Raw genomic sequence first — 22,556 nt, 5'->3', positions numbered from 1 at the left:
TTGAAGGCAAATGGATGAAATTGGAGAATATCTTGCTAAGTGAGATAATCCAATCTCAAAAAACCAAAGGACGAATGATCTCGCTGATAAGAGAATGATGATACCTAATGGGGGGTGGGGGGGAGGCAAGAATGGAGGAAGGAGGGACTGTATAGAGGGAAAAGAGGGGTGGGAGGGGTGGTGGGGAGGAAAAAATAACAGAATGAATCAAACACCCTTACCCTAGGTAAATGTATGATTACACAAATGGTATGCCTCTACTTCATGTACAAACAGAGAAACAATTTGTACCCCACTTGTTTACAATAAAAAATAAATTAAAAAATTTAAAAACATAAAAAAGAATACAAAAAATAATAAATATTGGAGAGGATATGAAGGAAAAGGAACAATTTTACACTATTCGAAATTTTATAAAGGAGTATATCTTAAATGTTGTCAACATCCCAGATTTGACTATGTAAGTTGATAGATATATTCATTAGTTTGAGTGTAGTATTACTTTCACAATGTATACATGTATCAAAACAATATACCATATACCTTAAATATGGTAAGTTTTGTCATTTCTATCTTAATAAAACTGAAAAAAAAGAATTAATGTAAATTAATATTGACTTTGAATATAATAATGACATTCTTTCGTGTTTCAAATATAGGTCCAATTAAAATTCATGACAATAATACAAAAAACATGGGGAAAAGGTGGGCAATTGCAAATAGAGTTGTGTGTTCTAACTTCTTAGCATTGTCTGAGAACTGACATAAAATACCAATTTGCATGAGATAATGATAAGAATGTATTTTTATACTTTAATAAAAATCATCATAGAAAAATGAGAATGAATAAGGATATGGAAAGGGAAATGGAATAATTAAAAATATTAGCCCAAAAGATGGCAAGAAGAGAGAGAAAATAGAATATAAAAGATGTGGGACAACTAGAAAACAAGTAATAGAGTAGCTATAGATACAAACACATCCAAAATTACATAAAATATAAATAGTGTCAAACCCACAAAATAAGATAGAGATTGTAAGATAGAAGAAAAACAGCTTAAATATGTGCAGCTCACATAAGAGGAATCTTAAATATGTGAACACAGGATGAAAACAAAAAAGAGGAAAAAGGTATGCCAGGTAAACATTAGCCAAAAATTAGTAGGCGAAGCTATGCCAATATCAGATAATTTTTCAGCAAAAATCATCCATAGGCAAAAGAGAGCTATTTAAAAATTATAGGAGTACTAATCCACCAGGAAAATATAAAAAGTTACAAAAGTCTATGCATATAAAAATAAGTATCAAAACATATACAGCAAAAATTAACAGAACAAAAAGAATAAAATTCTATAATCATAATGGGAGATTTTAGATTACTTTTTTCAGTAACTGATAGAGATGGAATTGAGAAAGATAATAAAGATATGGAAAGCATGGCTATCAAATTTGACCTAAAAGACAAACACGGACTACTGCATCCAACAACAACATTTATATACATATATATTCTGTCTCACAAATTCTCAATGATTAAGATCATTCATGATATATTCTTTTCTTTTTTCTTAGTTACTCTTACAGAATAGTTAATCTCAGAATTAATCAATACAGAGAGAGAGAGAGAGAAGAATATGTGCTAGAAAATCTTCAACTGCATGAAAAGTAATTCTAAATAAACCATGAGTCATACAAGAAATCACAATAGGTAAAAATGTGTCTATATCTGTCTATACAAAATATGACACATCAAAATTTATACCCTTGAGTGCATTCATTAGAAAATAGGAAAATCAATTATTAAGTTTCCATCTCACAAAGTTTTTTAAAAACAGAAAATTACACTTAAAGAATAAAGAAGAAAGAAGATAAAACTAAGAGTAAAGATTGATTAAGTAGAAGACACAGGACAAGGAAATCCAATAAATGCAAAAAAAGTTCTTTGAGAGATGAAATCTATAATGTAGATTAAGAAAGAAATAGAAACAAGACATCAAGTACCAATGCACCTCACAACAGTTCCTATCAATGTCTAAAAGGTAGCTCACACACACAAACAGTGCATGCAAATGTGTATGAGTTAAGCTGGGGAAATTCAAAAAGGATCAGGGAATTGTATCACCATCACATGCCAGCTATGATAGTATACCAGAGTTTTGTGAAATGTTACCTAGTGAGGAGACTGGGAAAGGATACAGAGAAATATAAATTTGGGTAAATATGCAATTATCTCAACAAATTTTCAATAAAATATAATAAGACTTTATGAACTTTATGCTAATAAATATGAAAATTCAATAAATTCCAGGAATAAAAATGCATTCTACCAAAACTGATTGCAGAAGACTTTAAAAATCTGAAAAAAAACTTCTATCTATTAAATAGATTTAATGAAAATTTAAAACCCTTCTACAAAGAAATCTCTAGGTCCAGATGGTTCATAGGTGAATTATTCCAACCATTTTTAAAAGTAGAACATCAATATTAGCCAAACTAACCCAGAGAATGGAAAGGTGAAAATACCCATGTTTTGAGAAATCACACAGGGCATTACAAGAAAAGAAAATTTTAGGTTAATCTTTCTCACAAACACAAAAGGCAGCAATCAAAATGTTGGTGTATCGAATCTAGAGTTATATTAGAATGATAATTGAGTGAGTTTCTTCCAGGGATGTAAAACTGTTTTAACATTCAAAACTGACATAATTTACAAATAAACAAGAATAAAATAGAAAAACCCGTAAGATCATCTCAATAAATGCAGAAAATAATTTCATAAAATTTAACAATTCATGGTGGGCAAGAGGGAAGAAAACGTGTCTGCCACCTGTGAATAGAGGGAAATTTCTTTAATCCAATAATAAAATAAAAATAAAATAAAATTTAAAAATCATACATAGTGATGTAGTAAAATATGAAACTGTTCTTGAGATCAATGCAAAAAAGTGTCCTGCTTTCACCACTTCTACTCAACATTGTACTGTAGGTTACAGACAAACAGAGGAGGAAAAGTATAAAATTTGAAATAGAACTGTAATTATTCAAGAATATCAGATAAGGATTTGATACGTTGAAAACAAACCAAAAGAATCTACAGCAAACTTTTGGAGAAAAAGAAAATCTTGTACGTGGATTGGAAGACTTGAAAGATGTGACACCATAAAGATGTCAGTTCTCTCCAAGTTGATTTGTTGAATCAATGCAATTCCAATAAAGATCTCAACAGAATAGCCAAGTTCAGTTTAAAGAACAAAGTGGTGAGACTCACATGACCAGATATCAAAAAACTTACTATAAAACTGTAAGAATTAAAATCGTATGTTCTTAGTGCAAAGAAGAATGGAGAAAACAGGAACTGACCTTTGAACCTGTGGTCCTTGACTTATCAAAGAGGCAACACTGCTGTGCAATGGCGGGAGACAGTTTTCCAAACACCCGGGCTGGGCCAGCAGGCTACCCACATATAAAAGCCCCTACCCCTCAACATGTACAAAATTTTATTTCCTATGAATTAAAGTTCCAAATGTGAAAGATCAAGCAGCAAGGCTTCTAGAAGAAACATGAGAAAATATCTTTCTGACAATTTCTTTCAAAAGGATCCTTTGTAATTTGGGGCCAGGCTTTACTTGTGGGACGTAGAAAAGTCACCCTCTCCCTCCTGCAGCAGCCCCATTGTCTCCACTCCCCCTCACCATCTCCTTCGGCACCTGTACCTCCATCCTGCCTTCATACCCCACTACCCTGACTCTTTCCTACCTCTCCAGGAAATCTGTCCCTCTGTCCTTCCTCCATGCACACTGAACTTCCTCGAGATGTGGACAGGAAACTTTCAACTGGGCCTGAGTTATTTGCTTGTTTCTGAGATTGCTTAGCTTTCACAGTAAGTTAACTGGACTTGTTCCCCTTTCAGGGGATTCCATAAAGAGAGATGTACTGTGCAATGCTCTAGGGAAATTAATGGTAACTGCTATGGTCTGAATGTGTCCCCTAAAAGTTTATGAGCTAGCGCCTTAATTCCCAGTGCAGTGGTGTTGGGAGGTGGAACCTAGCAGGAGGTGTTTGGCCCCCTGGGACGGAGCCCCCATGAGTGGATTAATGTTATTGCTGGAGCACGTTAGTTATTTGCCACAAAAGAAGGTTGTTCTAAGGTGAGTTTGTCTCTTTTGCAGATGCTTGCTCCTTCACTTTCCACCTTGTTATGATGCAGCATGAAAGCCCTTTCCAAATGCCAGATGCCATGTCCTTGGAATTCCCAGGCTCCGGAACAGCGAACAAAACTTCTTCCTTTATAAATCACCCAGTCTGTGTCAGTTTGATCTAGTAACAGAAAGTAAACTAGACAGTGGCCTAGAAATCACTTTATAGGATATAATCCTCCTACTACTCAGCTTCTGCCTAAGATCTTTCCTTAAGAAAACTGAATGAGCAAAGCTGTAGCTTGAAGGAACAAAGAAGGGATTAATCATGCTTACACACAAGTTCCCTAAGGGTGCAGCATCAAATTGTTTATTTATCCCTAAAGGAGAGTTTAAAACAGGTGCTTTGCAATGTTTGAAGAGATTGAAAAAAAGAGGCAAGAGATAAAGGAGAAGAAAAAGAGGAAAGAGAACAGGGAGGGAGAGTTCAGGAGCTTCAGTTCAACCTGGCTGAGCTCCTTTCCCTTTGGCCTCAACTTTCTGCTTAAAGGGCATTTAAAAATACTCTTTCCACTTGAAAAAAACAGTCAGCGGGTTCAGTGTAGCCAGCGAGTCTGCTTATTCCCTCCTTTCAAAGTTCTGGGCTTAATCTATTGAATGTGTGTTAGTTTGTTAATTAGAAAACCTGGTATTTAATATTCTGCCATGTGACTCCATCCCTAGGGGGTCTAGAAGCTCCCCCAGGGACAAGCCCATCAGTATCTTAATATACAACCCAGGCTCAAATGCTTGCTCTGAATTCCTCACGTCCCTGCCAGCCTTGGCATGCCCCCAGGCAGTAATCTGCTCAGGTCTGGCTGTGCCAAACACAACCCATCCAATAAGGGCTTTTTTTCCAAGTTGGCTGTTTATACAACTTCCTCTTCTTTAATTTTCATATTAGGCGTTTCTAGAGAAGAAGTTGATGTCACAGGGTCTCATTCCAGATGTTGTTTTGCAATCGGTGTAGTCATGGCATTGCTGGAAGCTGGGAAGTCCATCTGGGCCAACTGAGTCACGCCTGAGCACAGGGCTGCTCTGGTGAGGGAAGGTAGGGAGGGAGGCAGCTGGGGCAGGGACACTAAGAAGGAGTGGGTATCTGTGTATTACTCTGTGACACCTCCAGAAAGGATATGGGGACCAGCTGTCACCTCTCACCTCTCTGACCACCCACCTGTGATTATGACACCTGCTCACATGACTGGAACCCTCACCTGCTTAGAGTTCATTAGTGAATCCTTAAGAATCCTCTATGCTCCTTTAAAATGAGCAGGAGGTATCAGGCTGCAAGATGGACTACACCCCTCCCTTCCATCCCAGCTCCTCCTTACCTCAAACTTGACTCAACTATGTGGGGACCCCCCTCCCACCTCCCCAGTAAACTCTTTCTGGCTTCCAAACCCAGCTCATGTCCCTCTGCACATCCCCACCTCTCCCCACAGTCTGGACTTCCACACTGAAGCATTCTGCTTTCCAACCTCACCTCCGCCAGGATGCCCCTTCCCAAATCAAACTGCATCCACAATGTCCTGGGCATATCTGTTACCCCTACTCTTACCACATCTGAAATCAGAATGGTCTGCTTTGCCCATGTCTCCCTCATTAACCTTTGATCACCATGAAAGCTACAACTCTTGCACACTCTGTGACACTTTGAAGGACTCAATCAACATTATCCCTTAATTATTCAGAATAAATACAGCATCCTTAAAAATAGAAATAACAATATTTATCAAGTAATTACTCTGTGAGCACTGTACTGTTTTGAGTAGATTTTCTCCTGTAAATAAATGCCTCCAGCTTTGTCTTCATTAGGCCCATATGAGTTATATACTATTAGCAACTTCAGTGTAATCAAGGCACACAGGTAAAGTGAATCGTAATTGAGGCACAGAGAGGTAAAGTGAATTGTCCAGGATCACACAGACAGTAAATAGCAAGTTAGATTCCAACCCAGGCAACCAGAGTAATGAGCCCACATCCCTGATCCCAGTGCCATCCTGCTCCCAAGAAATAACACTCTAATACTGCTGTGACCACCTTCTTCCTAAGGTTTTGGAGAATGAAAAGCAGTGAATTGTTTTGAAAACTAAAGTATGCAGCACAGGAGAATATAAAGAACCAAACAAGGTGAGGTCCGTCCTCATCCCCACCCAGGCCTGTCCCCTAGGCCACTCCTATCCTTGTCCGCTGGCTTTTTCCCTGGCTGCTGAGCAGGTGCAAGAACTGAGCCCCAGACACACTGGCCTGGGCCGGGTGGTCCTGACACAGTCGCCTCTCTACCTCTTGCCTTCTGCAGTTTCCTCGCCCACCAGCCCCTGCTTAGTAAAATCAATGTCTGTCAAGGAACAGCTCTTCATTTCTTGATCCTTTTTCTAACCACCACTGTTTTTCCCATGTTAGGACAGGGCCCCTCTCTTCCCCCACCCCGAGTTGCTCAGACCACAATTCACAGTCATGGGTGATTCCTCTCCTTCCATACTCTGTTCTTCCAACAACAAATCCTGTTGCTTCTGTGTAGAAAATGAATCCCCACCTTGACCAGTCTCAGTGCCTCTGCCACTGGCCATCCCTGGGCCGGGTCCTCAAGGTCTAGCTCCCTAACAGGTCCTCCTACACACCGCTCTCTGCTTGGCAGTCAGACACATCACTCCCCTGCAGCCCCTCCTTCTTAGGATGAAAGTCCAAACCCTTGTCATCAGCTCAGGCCCTGGACTGGCTCAACTTTGTTTCTTGCCTTCTCCCCTTTCTCCCTACCTGCCGTGTTCTGCTCTTTGATGCTTCTGGAACACACTCTTTCTTCCTGTTTGCGCTGGCTCTTCCCTCTCTGTGCCCCTCTTCCTACGATCACTTGACTCACTCCTCCACTTCAGAAACTTAATCCAAAGTTATTGGGTTAGAAAAGACTTTGCAATCACCTTTTTCAAAAGGACATTAACACCTCCTCATTTTCTAATCCCTTATCTTCCTTAATATGTCTTCATTGCCTTCACTATTTAATAATATACATCTATATTTAAGTTATTAATAACTGTCCCCCACATCAGGGCAGGGACTGAGTCTGTCTCACTGTCTCCCTACAACAGATAGGTGCTGCAATAAATATTTCCTGAAAGAAGAAAGGACAGATACCTCTTCAGAGCTGTGCTCCCTCTTTCTTTTGAGACTTTGACTGGCCTTGTGAACCTCCTGAAGTGTAATTTTTAATTTACTTTAAGCAAGTTCTTGGAAGTCAGGGTCTGAATTCCCACAGTGCCTGGCACTTAGTAGGTGCTCAGGAAATGCCTATGCAATTAATCAGAAGTGAATAATTCATTCTAGGAGTCTGTGGGGATCTTGAAATGATTTTTGAATTTGATTTACCTGACCTCTCCTCTAGATACTTTCATATTGTCTTTAATATATTTGACACTCTATATTTTTCTCATCATTTATCAGAAACTGGGAGACCTTCTACCCCATCAGGTGAGTTCAGGCCATGTCAGTAGAAGTCATGTCATGGGTGATGGCACAATCTGGACTGAGGATATCTGTACCTAGAGATCATTGGTGCTATTCCCGCAGCATGCTATGGAATGTAATCTGAGGTCATTTATCATATAAGTGTTGAGTAGTCACTTCCCTCCTGAGGGAGGTTAACCGAGCTGTATGAAAGTGCTAGGCCCTTCCTCAAGCACCGGAATGCCTTCTGCTCTTTGCAGCTCACAGGTCGGTGACTCCCAAGGGTTTCTTGGCAGTAGGCTGTGGGGGAAGCTCCTTGGGGCAGGCCCATCACTTAGTGAGCAGTACTTACTCCAAGGTTCAGGCCACATGGGCCCTTGAGAAATCCCTCCAATAGCAGGCACTAAGGCACAATATTAGATAGGGGATGACAGGACAAAATCTAATCCTTCCAGATCTCATGGTACCCTGCAATTCCCATCTCATTTTAATGGCGAAAAACTGAAATGTGACCTAACAGAAAACATTATGAATTTTGATCAAGTCCCCAAACACTGCTTAACCACTCCTCCCCCAATTTATAGCTACACTTGTCACTTTCAGCACTCCACCTATGTTGAGATTGGCAGAGTACACTTGGAAAATGTTCACAGTCAGCATTTGGGGAGAAAACTTCCTCACCCTGTACTCCTTCCTCTGCTTGCCCCAAGGTCTCCTTCTGTGTCCAAGCTTTCAAAGTCTGCCTCCACATATCTACATGACAGTTGTGATTTGACGTGCTATGATATGCCTAAGAGTCTGCAGATGAGAACTTATTCAGTGTATTGACTATCACATCTGCCATTTTTCATCAGGGATCTAGGCTCAGTATATCTTGGATTGACAGAGTGTCTCACTGAATCTCTGAAGCAAGAGTGTCAACTGAGCCTGATTCACTACCATGCTCATTGTTGCAGGTCCAGTGGGCACTGACTCAACTTTTTCCTTGCTATTGCTCAGAATTAGAACTCTTTGACTACCTGACCTTTGAAAAATGAATCCAAAGACTTTATTCTAGCTCACAGCCAACCTAGGCTTTTCTAGTCAAACAAATCCTGGGCATACCTTCATGAAGAACATCCTCCTATAGTTCTTGCCTCGATCACTCCCAGTTGCTTGAAGTTGAGCCGCCTCTGAGGCCAATGCCAGATCAGGAATGCTGCTGAGTCTGGCCTCTGATGTGTCTGCCAGCTGTACAGATGAGTGGGAAATCCCCTCCTTGCCCTGGCCCAGCGGAATCTCAAAGGGATCCGGATACTTCTCGTCAGGGCTTGAGCCATCGTCACTAGTCTTAGCATTGCAGAGGATCAGGGATCGGGAGATGGATCGGAATTTCATGGACTTTCGGCTCTTTCCGGAACGGCTGTGTGGCTCCATCCTCAGAGAGGAAGTAAAGCTGCCTTTCTTCCTTTCCTGGTCTCTGGTCCTTAGTTGATGGGTGGCAACTGAACTGGGTTTAGCCACCACTTCATGAGTCCCTAGAGGAAAGAGGAAATGGGAAGAAGCAATGTGACCTGCTGCTGACAAGAGGAGATGGACATGAGTCCTGGAACTGAGCCATGGTGCCCAGTGCCTGGGAAGCAGGGCAGATAGGCAGGTCATCCTTCGGAGTCACTGACCCTTCCCTTTGCCAGTCAAAAGGGGCTTAGTTAATCCAGTGGTTAACTCCCCTCCACTCCCAGGCTAATAGAGACCCTGTCCCAGAGCTTCTCTTGTGCACAGCCTCATCCAACATGCAGAGAAATTGAGGCAAAGACAGGAAAAGTGCAAACCCAAGGTCACAGGAGAGAGTTTAGGTATCGTAGAGACCAGGGATTTTAAACTTGGAAACTAATCTTCAAGTAAAAGTTTACAGGGAACTCCAGTCTTTAGAGCAAACTGATTAGGGAATGAGTGAGGACCAAGCCCACCTGCCTGGTCCCTTTTACTCTTCTTAGTGACTCCCATAGCATTTTCAAAGAAACCCCAGAATCCAGGGAGCTCAATCTGAAGACCTCTAATTTGTAGCCAGGTGTGGTGGCACATGCCTTTAATCCCAGTGACTCAGAAGGCTGTAGCAGGAGGATCCCAAGTTTGAGGCCAGCTTCAGCAATTTAGCAAGAATCTGTCTCAAAATTAATAGGACTGGAGATGTAACTCAGTAGTAAAATATCCTTGGGTTCAATTCCCAGTACCAAAAAAAAAAAAAAAGGCCTCTGATATTTCACATCCTCCATTCACAAAGCAAAACTCTCGACTAAGAAAGTCAGGAGCCTCACCCAACACTGTTCAGCCAGGATCAACATGAGTGTGAACAAAGGCGAGGCTTGGTCATGGCTGCACACAACAGGCACTTGGTGCACATGTGTGCCCTCTCCTGGGCCCCAGGTCACACAGTGGTGGCAATCAAGCAGGCAGCACAATTCCTGCCCCATCACTCGTCACCACTGGATCAAGGACCAGAGATGGCTCACCCCCCGTCAGGCCCACAGCATGGCACCCAGTCCAGCCCTGCCCAGCCCATCAGCAAGTCTCGCCTTCCATGGGTTCGGTTTCCATGAGGCAGGTGGCAAAGGGGGCCCTGGTGCTGCATCCGGAGGAGCTCTGACTCAGGCCCAAGCACAAAGCCTGGGGCCAGAACGGCACGTCGTGGGATGTGCGTGGCCCATTGGAACTGGTGTTCACATACATCCTGCATGGAATAAGGGAAAGCAGAAACCTCCGGCCTTTCATTACAGAGAACCCTTTTGCCTATTCCCCTCCCCGCAACACCCGTCAAAGAGAATTTCTTCTTGAAAGAAGACTGTGTTTTCAACAACAACTTTGCACAATTTTTTTCTTCTCCATGTTAACCCTTTACTTTTTTTTTTTTTTTCCTGATACTGAGGATCAAACCCAGGGGTGCTCAACCACTGAGCTACATCTCCAGCCCTTATTAAAGACCTTTTGAGATGGGTCTCACTGGGTTGCCCAGGCTGGCCTTCAACTTGCCATCCTCCCACCTCGACCTCCTGAGTGGCTGGGATTGCAGGAATGCCCAGCAACCCTTTGCTTTTACCAGTTTATTTTCCAGTCATCAACAGCAACCAGTGGGTGATGAATTTAAATGAATGGATGAACGCATGGACACCTACTTCGTGGCAGTCACTGTGCTTGCTGCTCTAGCTGAGTTAACTCAGTGCTGGCCCATATCATCGAGCACTCTTTCCATCCTCCCAAAGTCCTGTATTCTATGTTCCTCCAACTCAAGTGACAGTGAAACCCCAAACATGGATGGATCCACCCTGCCTGATTGAGCCTTGCAGGACACACACTCTTGAGCAAATCGGTACCAGAAAACATTCATGGCCCTCAGGGGACCTCCAGTTTTGGTCAACAATGGTACTGTGTTTATCACACATTCTCCCAATGACTACTTCAAAACTTCACTCTGGTGGACCAGTGTTCTAATTGCTTTACTCTGTAGTCCTCATAAAATCTACTGTAGGCTCCATCAGTATCCTCATTTTAGAGATGTGATGACTGAAGCACAGAAAGGTAAAGTAACTTTCTGCAGATCACACAGCTAAGAGGCAACAAAAGCAGGAATTAAACCATGCAGTCTGACTCTGGAGCCAGAGACTCTGGAGCTCTACACTGACATTGATTATTTCCTCTCTCACCCATAGCCTCAGTCTCTTTCTCTGTGCCATTCCATAGCATCACATGGGAACACACTTAAGTCTTCTCTTTCTTTTAAAAGCTGTGACTCCACATCTTCCCCCTTGTTCCCTGCCTTCCTTTTATCCCCTTCACAGCTTCTCAACAAATGCCCTGCACTCTGTACCTTCTCTTCCCCACGTCAACGCCTTTTCCAGCCTCCACCCAGAGTCTGCTTCCTTCCCCTAAAACCACAGAAACACTCTTTAATCAGTTCTGCATTTGATGTGCCCCAGAGTCATGAACTTAAAGTCCAAAGGGTCTGAGCTTTTTGGATAAAATCTGCTTCATTTTGAGAGGATTGTGAGCAGTCTATCAACCTTTGGCTCAACTGGGTGGGCATGTGTCGAGTCCGTGTTGTCAGAGTCTGTCTTCCTTCTTCCTTCTCACTCTCCTCTTCCAGACGCCACATTTCAAGTCTAAATTGTCAGTGCTCTCTCTCTGCCGTCTCCCAACACAGGAAGAATTGCACTCTGCCTACTTAAATCCCCAGAACTTAGCTGGGTGTGGCAGCACACGACTGTAATCTCAGCAATCTGGGAAGCTGAGGCAGGAGGATCACAAGTTCAAGGCCAGCCTCAGCAACTTAGTGAGACCCTGCCTCAAAATAAAAGGTAAAAAGGACCGGGAATTTAGCTGTGTGGTAAAGTGACCCTGGGGTCAATCTCCAGCATCAAAAACATATAAATAAATCGATTCCAAGCTAGCAACTCTCAACACCAATGTCACTACAAATATTAATAACAACCAAAGTTCTTTCATTTGGATCAACCTCATTAAGACTCCCCATTGTGGCCCTGGAATTCATGGGAAAGGAGTGTGTGTGAGTGTGTGTGTGTGTGTGTGTGTGTGTGTGTGTTGATCGGTTAGCAATAATCCATTCACCATTCAAAAATTTGAAAGATCATCACTTTTGCATTAAAATCCTACTAGAATATTCCTGGCATTAAATAGGGGGGCGATATACATATGAATTACTGAGAGTCCCCATGTGTAGAGGGTTGCCTGAGAGTGAAGTCAACACAGAAAGTACAGAACTCACAGAAGTGGAGAAAAAGAAGGAGGGAAAGGAAAGAGGACATAGAGAAATTGTCAGAGAGACTAAATCCAGATATCATCCCATAAGCACCTAGATTCAGCCATGCCTGAAGCTATCACTATCAATTCAATTGTGTAAGTCAATAGATTCCTCTTTTAGTTTTGGAAATCTTCCTGGAATAATGATTCTTCATTCCACTGGCTTAAGGCATGAAAAACAATTACATACAAAGACCAAGAGAGCTGTTTAATCTGCTTTCTTATCCTACTCCAAGTCCCACTCAAAGTTTGAATTCTTCTCCTCCCTATCCCCATTCTAGTGCCAGGCTCTAGTATTCTTGTCCCACCAAACTTTGCCACAGTCTCCATGGATTCTTGGAATACAAACCCAGTTCCTTTCTCCTCCGTATTCTCTTCTGAACAACAGCAAATGCCCCAGCAGTGGCAAGTCCCTCACAGACCATTTTCCAGAACAAACCCTCTGTGAGACCTTTGGGGCCAGGTGCAGTGCTGTGTGCTTCCCTCAGAGGTTACCCTTACGTTGACTGCAAGCAGGATTTCGGTGAGCAGAAGGATCGAGTTCCTTGGTGGAAACTGCTAGGTGGGGTGGGGCATTTTCAGGAGTGTTTCATGAGTTCTGTCAGTTTTATAAAATAAGCTTTTCCAGAAGGATCCACCACTTCAGCCTGGGCTCTTCGAGAAGGTAGGGGCCATGAGTGGGAGAGTGACGATGCCCAGGGAGGTGGGCAAAGTTAGGAGCAAAGACAGTTTTCAAATTAAGCCTTGTCTTTGCAGAAAATGAAAAAGGAGAGAAATTGCGAACGGGCTGCGGTAGAGAAGCCAGTGTCGGACTTCTGTGGGGACCACTTCCCTCCAGGCCTGGCACAGAGAGAGAGAAGGAGGAAGAATAATTGAAAACACAGCGCTGTGGTCACATGGTTCAGCTTAGCTTCGGCAATTGTGCTCAGGACAGTGGGACCAGCTATCACTCCCTCATGGAACCAAACGTCAGCAGCTCCGGGGGAGGCCCATGCCACCCTCCCTGCCAGTTCCCTTTGAAAGGTCGCAACTAATGAGCTTTCCCTTACTTGGCTTCAAGTTCCATGAACACTTGCCAAATTCTTGCCAGATTTTCTCCATCCCGAGTGGATCCTCCACCAGACAGCCTTGGGGACCTTCTCTCCCCCTCCTTCTTGCTCCCCTCCCTCTGTTCCTCCTCCATGGTCATTTCTTCTCACTCAAAAGCACTGGTTGAGAAACGGTGATGTACTGTCATCTTGCTGGGCAAAACCAACCACTGGAGGAGGGCCACAGTATTTCCATCTGGATAAAACGTATTTCACTCACTGGAGAACTTTGAGAGGGTAAATAACCATATGGAGAAAAGGGGGGCTAGTTGATAAAATGTGTTTTAAATTTCTGAGTCCTCTGACAGTGTCCTATATCAAAGGCAAATTTTAAAGTTTGGTGATTCCAGTCCAGGGGGTATTTTTTGGTCTTGAACAAAAGAGTGACTCAGTGATAAGTAATGAAGGGAAGAAACTATGGCTCCTTTTCCTCCAAAAGGCACAGCTTTCGTAGGACATGTGGGCCTGTGGCTGGGACTGGTGCTCTCTGTGTCTCGGGCATTGCATACGGGACTAGGAAGACAGAGGGCGGCTCTGGTCCTCAGTTTCCCAGATGGCCAAGTAAGCAGGTTGTTTTGGAGTTAATTTTATACCTCTTGTTTTTCTTCCTTCCTCCTGGAGGAGAGAGATTCTATCTCAATTTTTCCTCCCCAGAGCTTGGCCAGGGCTTGGCCCAGGGAAAGGGCATTTGCTTGTTCAGTAAATGAATAGTGGCTGAGTGTCTCAGAGACCCCTTCCGACTGGCTCTTCTTGCACCAACGTGATGTGAAATACTCCGGGAGAAGACCCACACATCTGGGGCCACAGAATGTAGGGCTCCAAGTACCAGATTTACTCCAGAGTGAGCTGCCCTCAGCATAGGATGATTCAGAGCTATCAGGAAAACACTCTGGAGGTTGCTCCTCTGGGAAGCCCCTAAGGCTACAATGTGAGTGCCTCCCACAAACTGTGGCAACTTCAGCATCCTAAAAGGAGATCTGACCCGTTGACACGTGGGCACTGGTAAGACCCCAGCCCCTGGGCACAGGGTAAATCAGAATGAACTTCCCCTGCAGCACATACTACCTCAGGATGGTGGAAGTGGAACATATAATTCATCTTAAGGAGGATCTAGATCAATTCAAGAAGGGCCTATTTCTCCATCATTTTTCTGGAGTGGCTATCCAAGGCTGGCTTCTCCCGAAAACCCAAGGCCTCAAGCAGGGGCTCACATGTGAAAGACACTCAGTAACTGTCATGGAGAGTGAAGTGAGGGATCACCGGGGGATCCCACACAGTGCTGTTGATAACTGGGAGGAACGACAACCAGTAGTGCAAACCTGATGCCTACGGGCTGAGATGCTGCAGTCGACCTTAGACTGAATGCCAGATCTGCCACTTATTATCTGTGCAAGCTGAAGCAAAGTATTTCACCTTTATGGTTTAGTCATCCATAAGATGGACATGGCAGTGCCAACCACTGTGAGGATGAGAAAGAAAGACGTTCTGAGCCAGTTTGCCTGGCATATAGTGTGTGCGCACACACACGCACACACACACACACACACACACACACACACACACACACAAAAGCAAACTCAAAAAATAATAGTATATATGGAAAGCTTAGCTTCATGGAGCCCAACTTCCTTGGATGTGTGAGTGAATGAGAAAGAATGGGAAAACATAGCAAAAACATAGCAAAAGAGTGTACATGACCTAAATGAACATCTGTGAAAGCTTTTATTAACTCTTTTGTGGTATTTTCATATGATGAAGTACTATACAACCAATAACATAGAAAGATAGGGAAAAGATATACATGATACATTATAAGGATAAGACATACCATAAAATAGTTGTATTGACTTAGTTTTACTTATAAAAATGGATTTGTACAAATAAACACCAAACAATACTTCTGGAAGACACTGGAGGATGGTATTCACAAGGAGTCTTTTCCTTTCTATGTAATAATTTCCTATACTCGCTTTCTTTTTGTAGTGGTCACATATTACAGTTACTATCAGAAAAACAAAGGTTGCCTATTTGGGGTAACAAAAATAAAGTACATGACTAATTTCTATCAGTTAATAATTCTGAAATAATTTTCTCCAATTTTAAAATATCTGGATAGAATTTTGTTTGGAATTGCCTTAGATTTATGGACAACTTGTAGGAAAAGTTTTCCCATCCAGGGACATTTTAGAAATTATTTTGTTTTTATATTTGTTCAAATTTTCTTTTCAGATCTTCAACCAAATTTCATATTCTTCTTAAGCTTTAAAAATCTCTACTTACATTTATTCCTCAACATTTTGTTTATATTTTAAGTTGAATCATTGGCAAAGTATATTATCTATTTGGTTTTTTTTTATGTGTAAGTACTTTGTAACTTTTTTACTTTGTTTCATAACTGACAACCTTAGAGATGTCTTCTTGGTTCTGTCATTACTCAATAGCTTGTATTGAGTTTCCAATCATGTGCTCTCTGAAAGTTAATAAACTTGCTTCATTTAATAATGTTGTACCATTCATCTCATTTTATTTTTTTAAAGTTTTACTGACCAGAATTTCTAAAATATTCATAAGTGATGCTGACAATACAGATTTTCCACATCTTTTTCCAGGCATTAATGGAAATTCCTCTAACATTCTCTGGTAAGTAGGACCATGACTAATAGAGTGAGATGAAATTATTTTTTATCATAGAAAGAACTATCTTTTACTAATTTTAACTTGGAATGTTTTTTTCATCAAAACCAAGTCGTTTATTAAATATGCTTCAGCTCACTGGCACTAGTCTATTCCTTTCCTCTTTTGATTTGCTGAAGTGAAGAAATGTATGAATGCCTTGCCTAAGCTTAGCCTCCTGCATTTCATTCTTATTTTAAATCTCACTGGATCACAGCATGTACTTCTTTTACTGGAGAGCTAGATGTACCTTGCTAATATTTTTTAGGATTTTTGTATCTATATCTGCCAATAGAAGTGATCCTTCATGACTGAATTTTTTTTAAATCATGCTATGTGCATAATATAAATATACCACAAGGAATTTCACCTTTATGTATAAGTAGAAAAAAACCAATCAAAAATAAATAAATATATGAATGAAAGGAAGATTAGTAGAGAAAGGGAAATGGAAGGGGAGGGAAAAGGAACGTGAAGTGAAATCAAATTCTCTGCATGTATGATTTTGTCAGGAACCACCCAACTACTGTGTGTAACTATAAAGCTCTAATTAAAAAAGAAGAAGAAGCTGATGAGATAGCTCATGTTGGAGGGCGCTTGTCTCCGATGCACAAAGGCCCCGGTTCAAATCCCCAGGTCCCCAGTTGATGGTGGGGGGTCCAAAACACTCTTTGAAGAAGAAGAAGAAAAGAAAGAAGTGGTCCATCATCTTATCTTGTGTCAGTTGGGTCTCTTCCCACTTTCTGAAACCACTTAACAGATTAAAATATATCTCATTAAAAAGGCTTAAAATAATTTTTCCATAAAATCGTTTGATTCTGGCATCAGTTTTAGGCAGTTCTTTGAAATTTCTTCAGTGACTCTCCTGCATATGAGTCTATTTATTTTTTTAAAATCTTTTTCTTTGTTAATTTTGATCACTTTCCTTGCCATGAAATTGCCCTTCTGCTCAGGTTTTCTAACTGTCAGTGTAGAGTTCTCCATCCCAGACTCACAGTTATAAAGTTTCTGAGACGCTCTGCACCTGCCGTGTGCTGTGTCACCAGGGATGTGTATTTCCGTGGCTGCCCCTCTTTTTGACTTTGCCTTGTCTTCACTAAAGTCTACCCATTCTGCTGGTCCTTTCCAAGCACCTATCCTTAGAAGTAGTGAAAAAAACATCTGCTGCTACTTTTGGTTTGCTTTCTAATAGATTTATTTCTGCTTTACGTATTTTTTTCCTTCTTACTCCTTTTATATTTGTTTCCCTCTGTTTCTGTATCCTCTAACGTTTGCCACTTATTTTCTCAAAACTTGATATTCTTCTTTAGAAATGGAAGCATCTCGTGTGGTGGTGATGTGCTTGGCTTCAGAGTCAGGTAAACCTGGGTTTCAGTCTCAGTCCAATCATTCACTGTGTCTGACCCTAGAATTCTGCTTAAACTTTTGTGACTCAGTCACCTGTAAAATGGAGATGCTTCCAGGAGCACCCCTCTGCAACTTCATGATAGTAAATTGAAATATAAGATGTCAATCTCTTAGCACAGTTTGTTGAATAGTTATATTGCCACTATGGTCCTCATCATTATTATTTAAAGGTAGAGCTTCTCCTCTGAATACTTTTTGGTCAACCCATGAATTTTGAAAGATGATGTTCTTACTGTTGTTATTCTATAATTATAGTTGACTTCCAGTTTTAACTCAATTCTTCAGAAGACTGCTATCACTAATTTCATTCTTTCATTTGGCTAAATTTTCAAGTTTGTCTTCTTGAATTTCTTATTAGAAAATTTCAATTTAATTATATGTGTCTTGAGCACTTTTTAGTTGTTGGCATGTACTAGGGTTTACTTTTTAAGCTAGTATATGCTGTGACAGTGTTTTAAGTGTTCCGTAAACCATCATATGGGCAGTCTGACATTGACTGACATTATGTGGCATATGACTGTGTGTGTGCAAATGTGTGTGTGTATGCATGTAAAATCACATACATATATATATGATATACATACACATATGTATATATGAACACGCACACACCACACACACTTTTATTATGTTTTTGGCAATTAGCTCAATGCAGGGGATACATGTTGCCTAGACATCACCTTAGTTAATGTGATCAGTCCCCTGCCTCCTTCAGCAGCTGCTGCAGTGTCCCCTGACCCCTGCAGTTTGACTGGAACTAACTTCAACCATCCTTGGAGGAAAGGAGAAGAAAGAGGAAAGTGTAGGCACAGGAGATGGGACCTGCTGTCTGCTCTCTCCAGCCCTTTCCATTGCTCACCATTCTGCTTAGGAGGAGGGAAGGACAGAAAGAGAGATAAATCCATGGATGACTTTGCTGAGGATCCCTGCCTAGGATGATGGCAGAAAGGACATCTTGTCAAAAGAGAAGGTTGGGAACATTTGGATTTAAAGTGCTCTTCTTACACACCTCCACTATTCTAGATCCTACCCAATGCTCTAGAGTACTGTTTCTTAAGCTTTTTATAAAATTTTGACTTATAGTGAGAATTTACATCTTTGCATCATAGTATGCACCACATGAACACACATAAAACATATGTATGTAAGTGTCTACAAAAATACATCAAACTAAAATATAAGTTTCATGAAGCAATACCCTAACTATAGCATAATAAATAAAAAGCACAGAAAAGATCATATAAAATATAAGTTTGCCAAGACCCTGATGAATTGTGATATGTCCCATTCTGTTTTATGTATAAAAAAGTAAAGTTGGTCCCAACCCACTAAATGCAGTTTCACTCCACTCCTGGGTCATATTTGAAAACCACTACTTGTAGGTTTTCTCCAATTTCTCACAGCAGCTTCATATGGGGTGTTTGCTTTGATTCTTCACCTGGTTCTCTTCCCTGAACTTCTTTGTGTGTGCATGACTTTTGTTGCGTTTGCCCACCCTTCTTCGAGTAACTTTCGATTTTCCAGATGTGGGAGCTGGAATGGGCTCTGAAGTTCCCTGTTGGAACTTCTCAGACACAGATGCAAGATTGAGGAAAGGGCTCAGATTTAACTCTAGCTTTCCTTTGTCACATGAAATACTGTGATTCTGCCCCCAGAATCCCAGCAGTGGGTAATGTCTGTGGGTCGAAGATGATTTGGTAGTGACTACCTCCAGGTGACAGAGCAGGACAGCCACATCCCAGATGCTGTGCTCATCCATTATGCTTTGCATGCCAAGCCTAAGCCACAGACAAGACCTATGAGGATCTGCACTCTGGGTTGTCCCCAGCATCTGGGTCACCCTGCAGAGACACTACCAGTTCTGCAAACTCTTTTTAGCCAATGCAAACTTTTCCAGCCTCTGCAAGTGTGACAAGCATCACAGCTCCCATGGACTCTGCCCTGCCACCCGGCGGTCTGCTCATCTACAAGCTGTGCTCAGCACCCCCATCTGCTCCATGCTCTTTCCTGCAGAGATGCCTCTCCATGATTCTGGCATACACGGAACCACCTTGCCTAGTCTACAAAACTGACATAGATTTGTCCTGGTTTTAATAGAAATGTGAAACAAAAATTCAAAGTGAATCTCTGTTTCAAGCTATCTTTCCTAACCCAAACTCCAAGTTTTTGGACCTAGTTCTTTGTTTATTTTGCTTCCGTGGCTATTTTTCTTCCCCATGCCCAGGAGTACATGGTTATTTACACTGAGTGGTGTTTTAATATAAAAAAATTACATATAAAAGTGCATTGCTAGACCAAATGGACAATGCAAATATAAGGTATTCTTGTGCTTATTAAAGTGGTCTTGTTGTTGATTTCTGTAATAATTGTTTTCTGAAATTCACTGTATATCAGACACCACATCAAAGATGAAGACATGGTTCTTAACAGTCTATTGGGGGTGACAGATGTGTAAACAGCTATTATTCCCCCTGTGGGGAGCTGACATTAAAGGCTGGAATAATCTGCCACAGCCTGAAGTGGCAGTCCAGTGTAAATAGTCACATACTCCTGTGCATGGGGAGAAAATATCCATGGAGGCAAAATAAACAATTGACTCCAAGCTTTTGGAGCTTTGGTTAGAAAGGCAGCTCAAGGAACTAAGCCATGAGCTGAGACTTGGGGTCAGAATGAGGGAAGGACCCTTCTGTATCCAGGTCAGAGCAAATCTCTTGGTGGCAGCAGAACTCAGGGATGTGGCAGAGAGGAGAGGGACCCAATAGCCAAGTAAGGACAATGAGCAATCACGGATAACCAAGGAGTCCCTTCAAGAATAAGGACCCTCTGTGCTGGGGAGTGGATTTCAATTCAAAAGCCACACTCCCTCCACCCCCCACTACTCCCCAAACTTTGAACCTGGCTAGGATCCAGAAAGAAGGGAAAGCCTTGACAAGAGGGCCAATCTCAAGCTACTGGCCTGTCTTCCACCAGAACAATTCTGCCTTAACCATTTATATATGAGTATTCTTGAAAGATTTTAATTCTAAAATGGTTTGTGGATAAGAGGAATTTGAAAATAACTGCTTTGGGTAATTATAATCCAACAGTTTTATTTTTCTTTTAACCCTGTGCATATATGACAATTTGGTGTTTAGGGAATATAAACATTGTTAAGCCATGTCACAGAGCATGGAATTTGGGGTTACGTTGCCTAGGGTTCAGGTCCTGGGTGTACCCCTCTTTAGTTGAATGATCTTTACTGTACGGTTTGATGGTACCCTAATGAACAGAAACTCAGTGTCGTTGTAAGGTTTGAGTGAAGTAACAAATGTAAAGATTTTAGCCCAGTGCCTGGAGCTTGGAGAGTTTTCAGGAAACTGTTGGAGCGTTAAATATTAGTAATAAGCCTCATTGCATTGAATAAATGAATAGCAGGGCCTCCAGCAAGAGACCGACCTGTCCTGACAGCTCACGGGTAGGGGAGATGCCCTCTGCTGTTCTCCTAAGTGTCGACCACCACTAACTGCACAGCAAAAAATAAGGGCTGGGAGGAAAAACGGGGAGAACAGTCTTCTCCCTCCTGGAGAGCTTGGCGAAAGAGGAAGGGGAGCCACAGAGAACAGCTTCTTAGGACTGCCTCAGGGAGCCCTGCATGGCTTGAACTGGGCTCCTGGGACAATGATGTAGCCATTGAGTAGCTCAAGCCTGAAAAGAGACAATCTCCCGGCACAGCCTGATGAGGGCAGGAGAAGCCAGTGCTTCCCTGCAGCCTCAGGGAACCCCATTCTGCCCATGTCTCGTGCCCCAGCAACAAAAAACAAACACACTCATGAACCAAAGGAATGCCATCCCTGGGACAGACCAAGGTGGCATGCAGTCCTGTGGGGTAGAGTGGCTGACGGGCAGAGAGAACACTCTTGTCACTGTCAGTCACCATGCCCACCTGGGAGAGGAAGAGCCTCGCTGCCTTTTCTGCTTCCCTTGCTTCCTTTTTTCCATTTCCTTTCACGTTCTCAGTACCAAGGACAAGACTAGAAATCTTAAGACCATCTCCAGCACTGCACAGCCAGAACGAGTGGCGTCCCTCTGCCCTCCCCCAGGCCCCCAAAGCCTCCTCCCTAGCCCACTGGGAACAGGGGTTCTCACTTCTGCTCCTGCCCTGATCCCAGCATGACTTTCAAATGTGAAATTAAGACCTAGCAACCAAGAACCTCCTCATCAAGGCCAGGGAAACCAGCTCGGTACCTCAGGGAACAGCCCCTCCGTGTAGGTGGCTGCCTGAGGTATATTCACTCACCTGGTGCCCATCGACTTCCCTTTGCATAGCCCCCCAGGGCTGCCACCTCCCTTGCTTTTCTCTCCAACTGCCCAGTAGGGACCACTGTACCATCTATCTCTGAATGGCCTGGGGTCCAAGCCTGGGCAGTATCTGTCAGAGTGAGCAATGGACACTCCCTCCTCAAACAGAGGCCAGCTTCTGAGTCACATCCCAGTTCCAATGGAAGGGACTCTGAGTCAGACACTGTCGACACCACCTGCTCTGGACAGGTGACTCTGGGCAAATGTGTCCAGCCTGGCACAGATTTGCTCAAAGACTTCCCACCGTAGCCATCTGACATCTCCATAGGAAAAGACTTGGTCCAAAAAGGGGTCTGCCAGGACTGGGAAGCTCAGCTTCAGAACAAAGTCCACCATCTGCTGAGCTGGCAGGGAACACGTGGGAGGCAGGCTCCTTCCAGAGCTGCAGAATCAAAGTGAGGCTCCTTGCTCCAGTCCCAGTCTGCTCCTGCCTTCCCTGGACAGCACAGAAGTGACTGCAAGAAGGGCAGGGTGGTAACAGACACTACTCAGGGCCTATGATGTGACTGGCACATGACAGGAGCTTTCCATAAACTTCATCCTCTCACACTACTACCAGAAATCCAGTGAATATTATCATACCCGTTTTACAGGTAGAGAAAATCACTGCCCAAAAGTTCATCAAGTATCTACTTACTAT

General features: G+C 42.4%; 1 protein-coding gene across 3 annotated transcripts in view; it reads right to left on the bottom strand.

Annotated features, from left to right (window-relative positions):
* Il16 (interleukin 16) overlaps positions 1-22,556 on the bottom strand; it is a 121,260-nt gene that overhangs the window by 87,955 nt on the left and 10,749 nt on the right. For 2 of the 3 annotated variants that reach the window (XM_047538711.1, XM_047538712.1), the window contains exon 2: positions 8,721-9,133. In XM_047538711.1, the coding sequence (XP_047394667.1) occupies positions 8,721-9,133 (413 nt within the window). Of the gene's footprint in view, positions 1-8,720; positions 9,134-21,854; positions 22,021-22,556 lie in introns of those variants that run through there. The other variant, XM_047538713.1, reaches the window with a different exon arrangement.

This window comes from Sciurus carolinensis, chromosome 2 (genome assembly GCF_902686445.1).
Source record: "Sciurus carolinensis chromosome 2, mSciCar1.2, whole genome shotgun sequence".
NCBI classification, from domain to species: Eukaryota; Metazoa; Chordata; class Mammalia; order Rodentia; family Sciuridae; genus Sciurus; species Sciurus carolinensis.
Note: the sequence above shows the minus strand (reverse complement) of the source record. Positions and strands in the feature narration are given on the sequence as shown.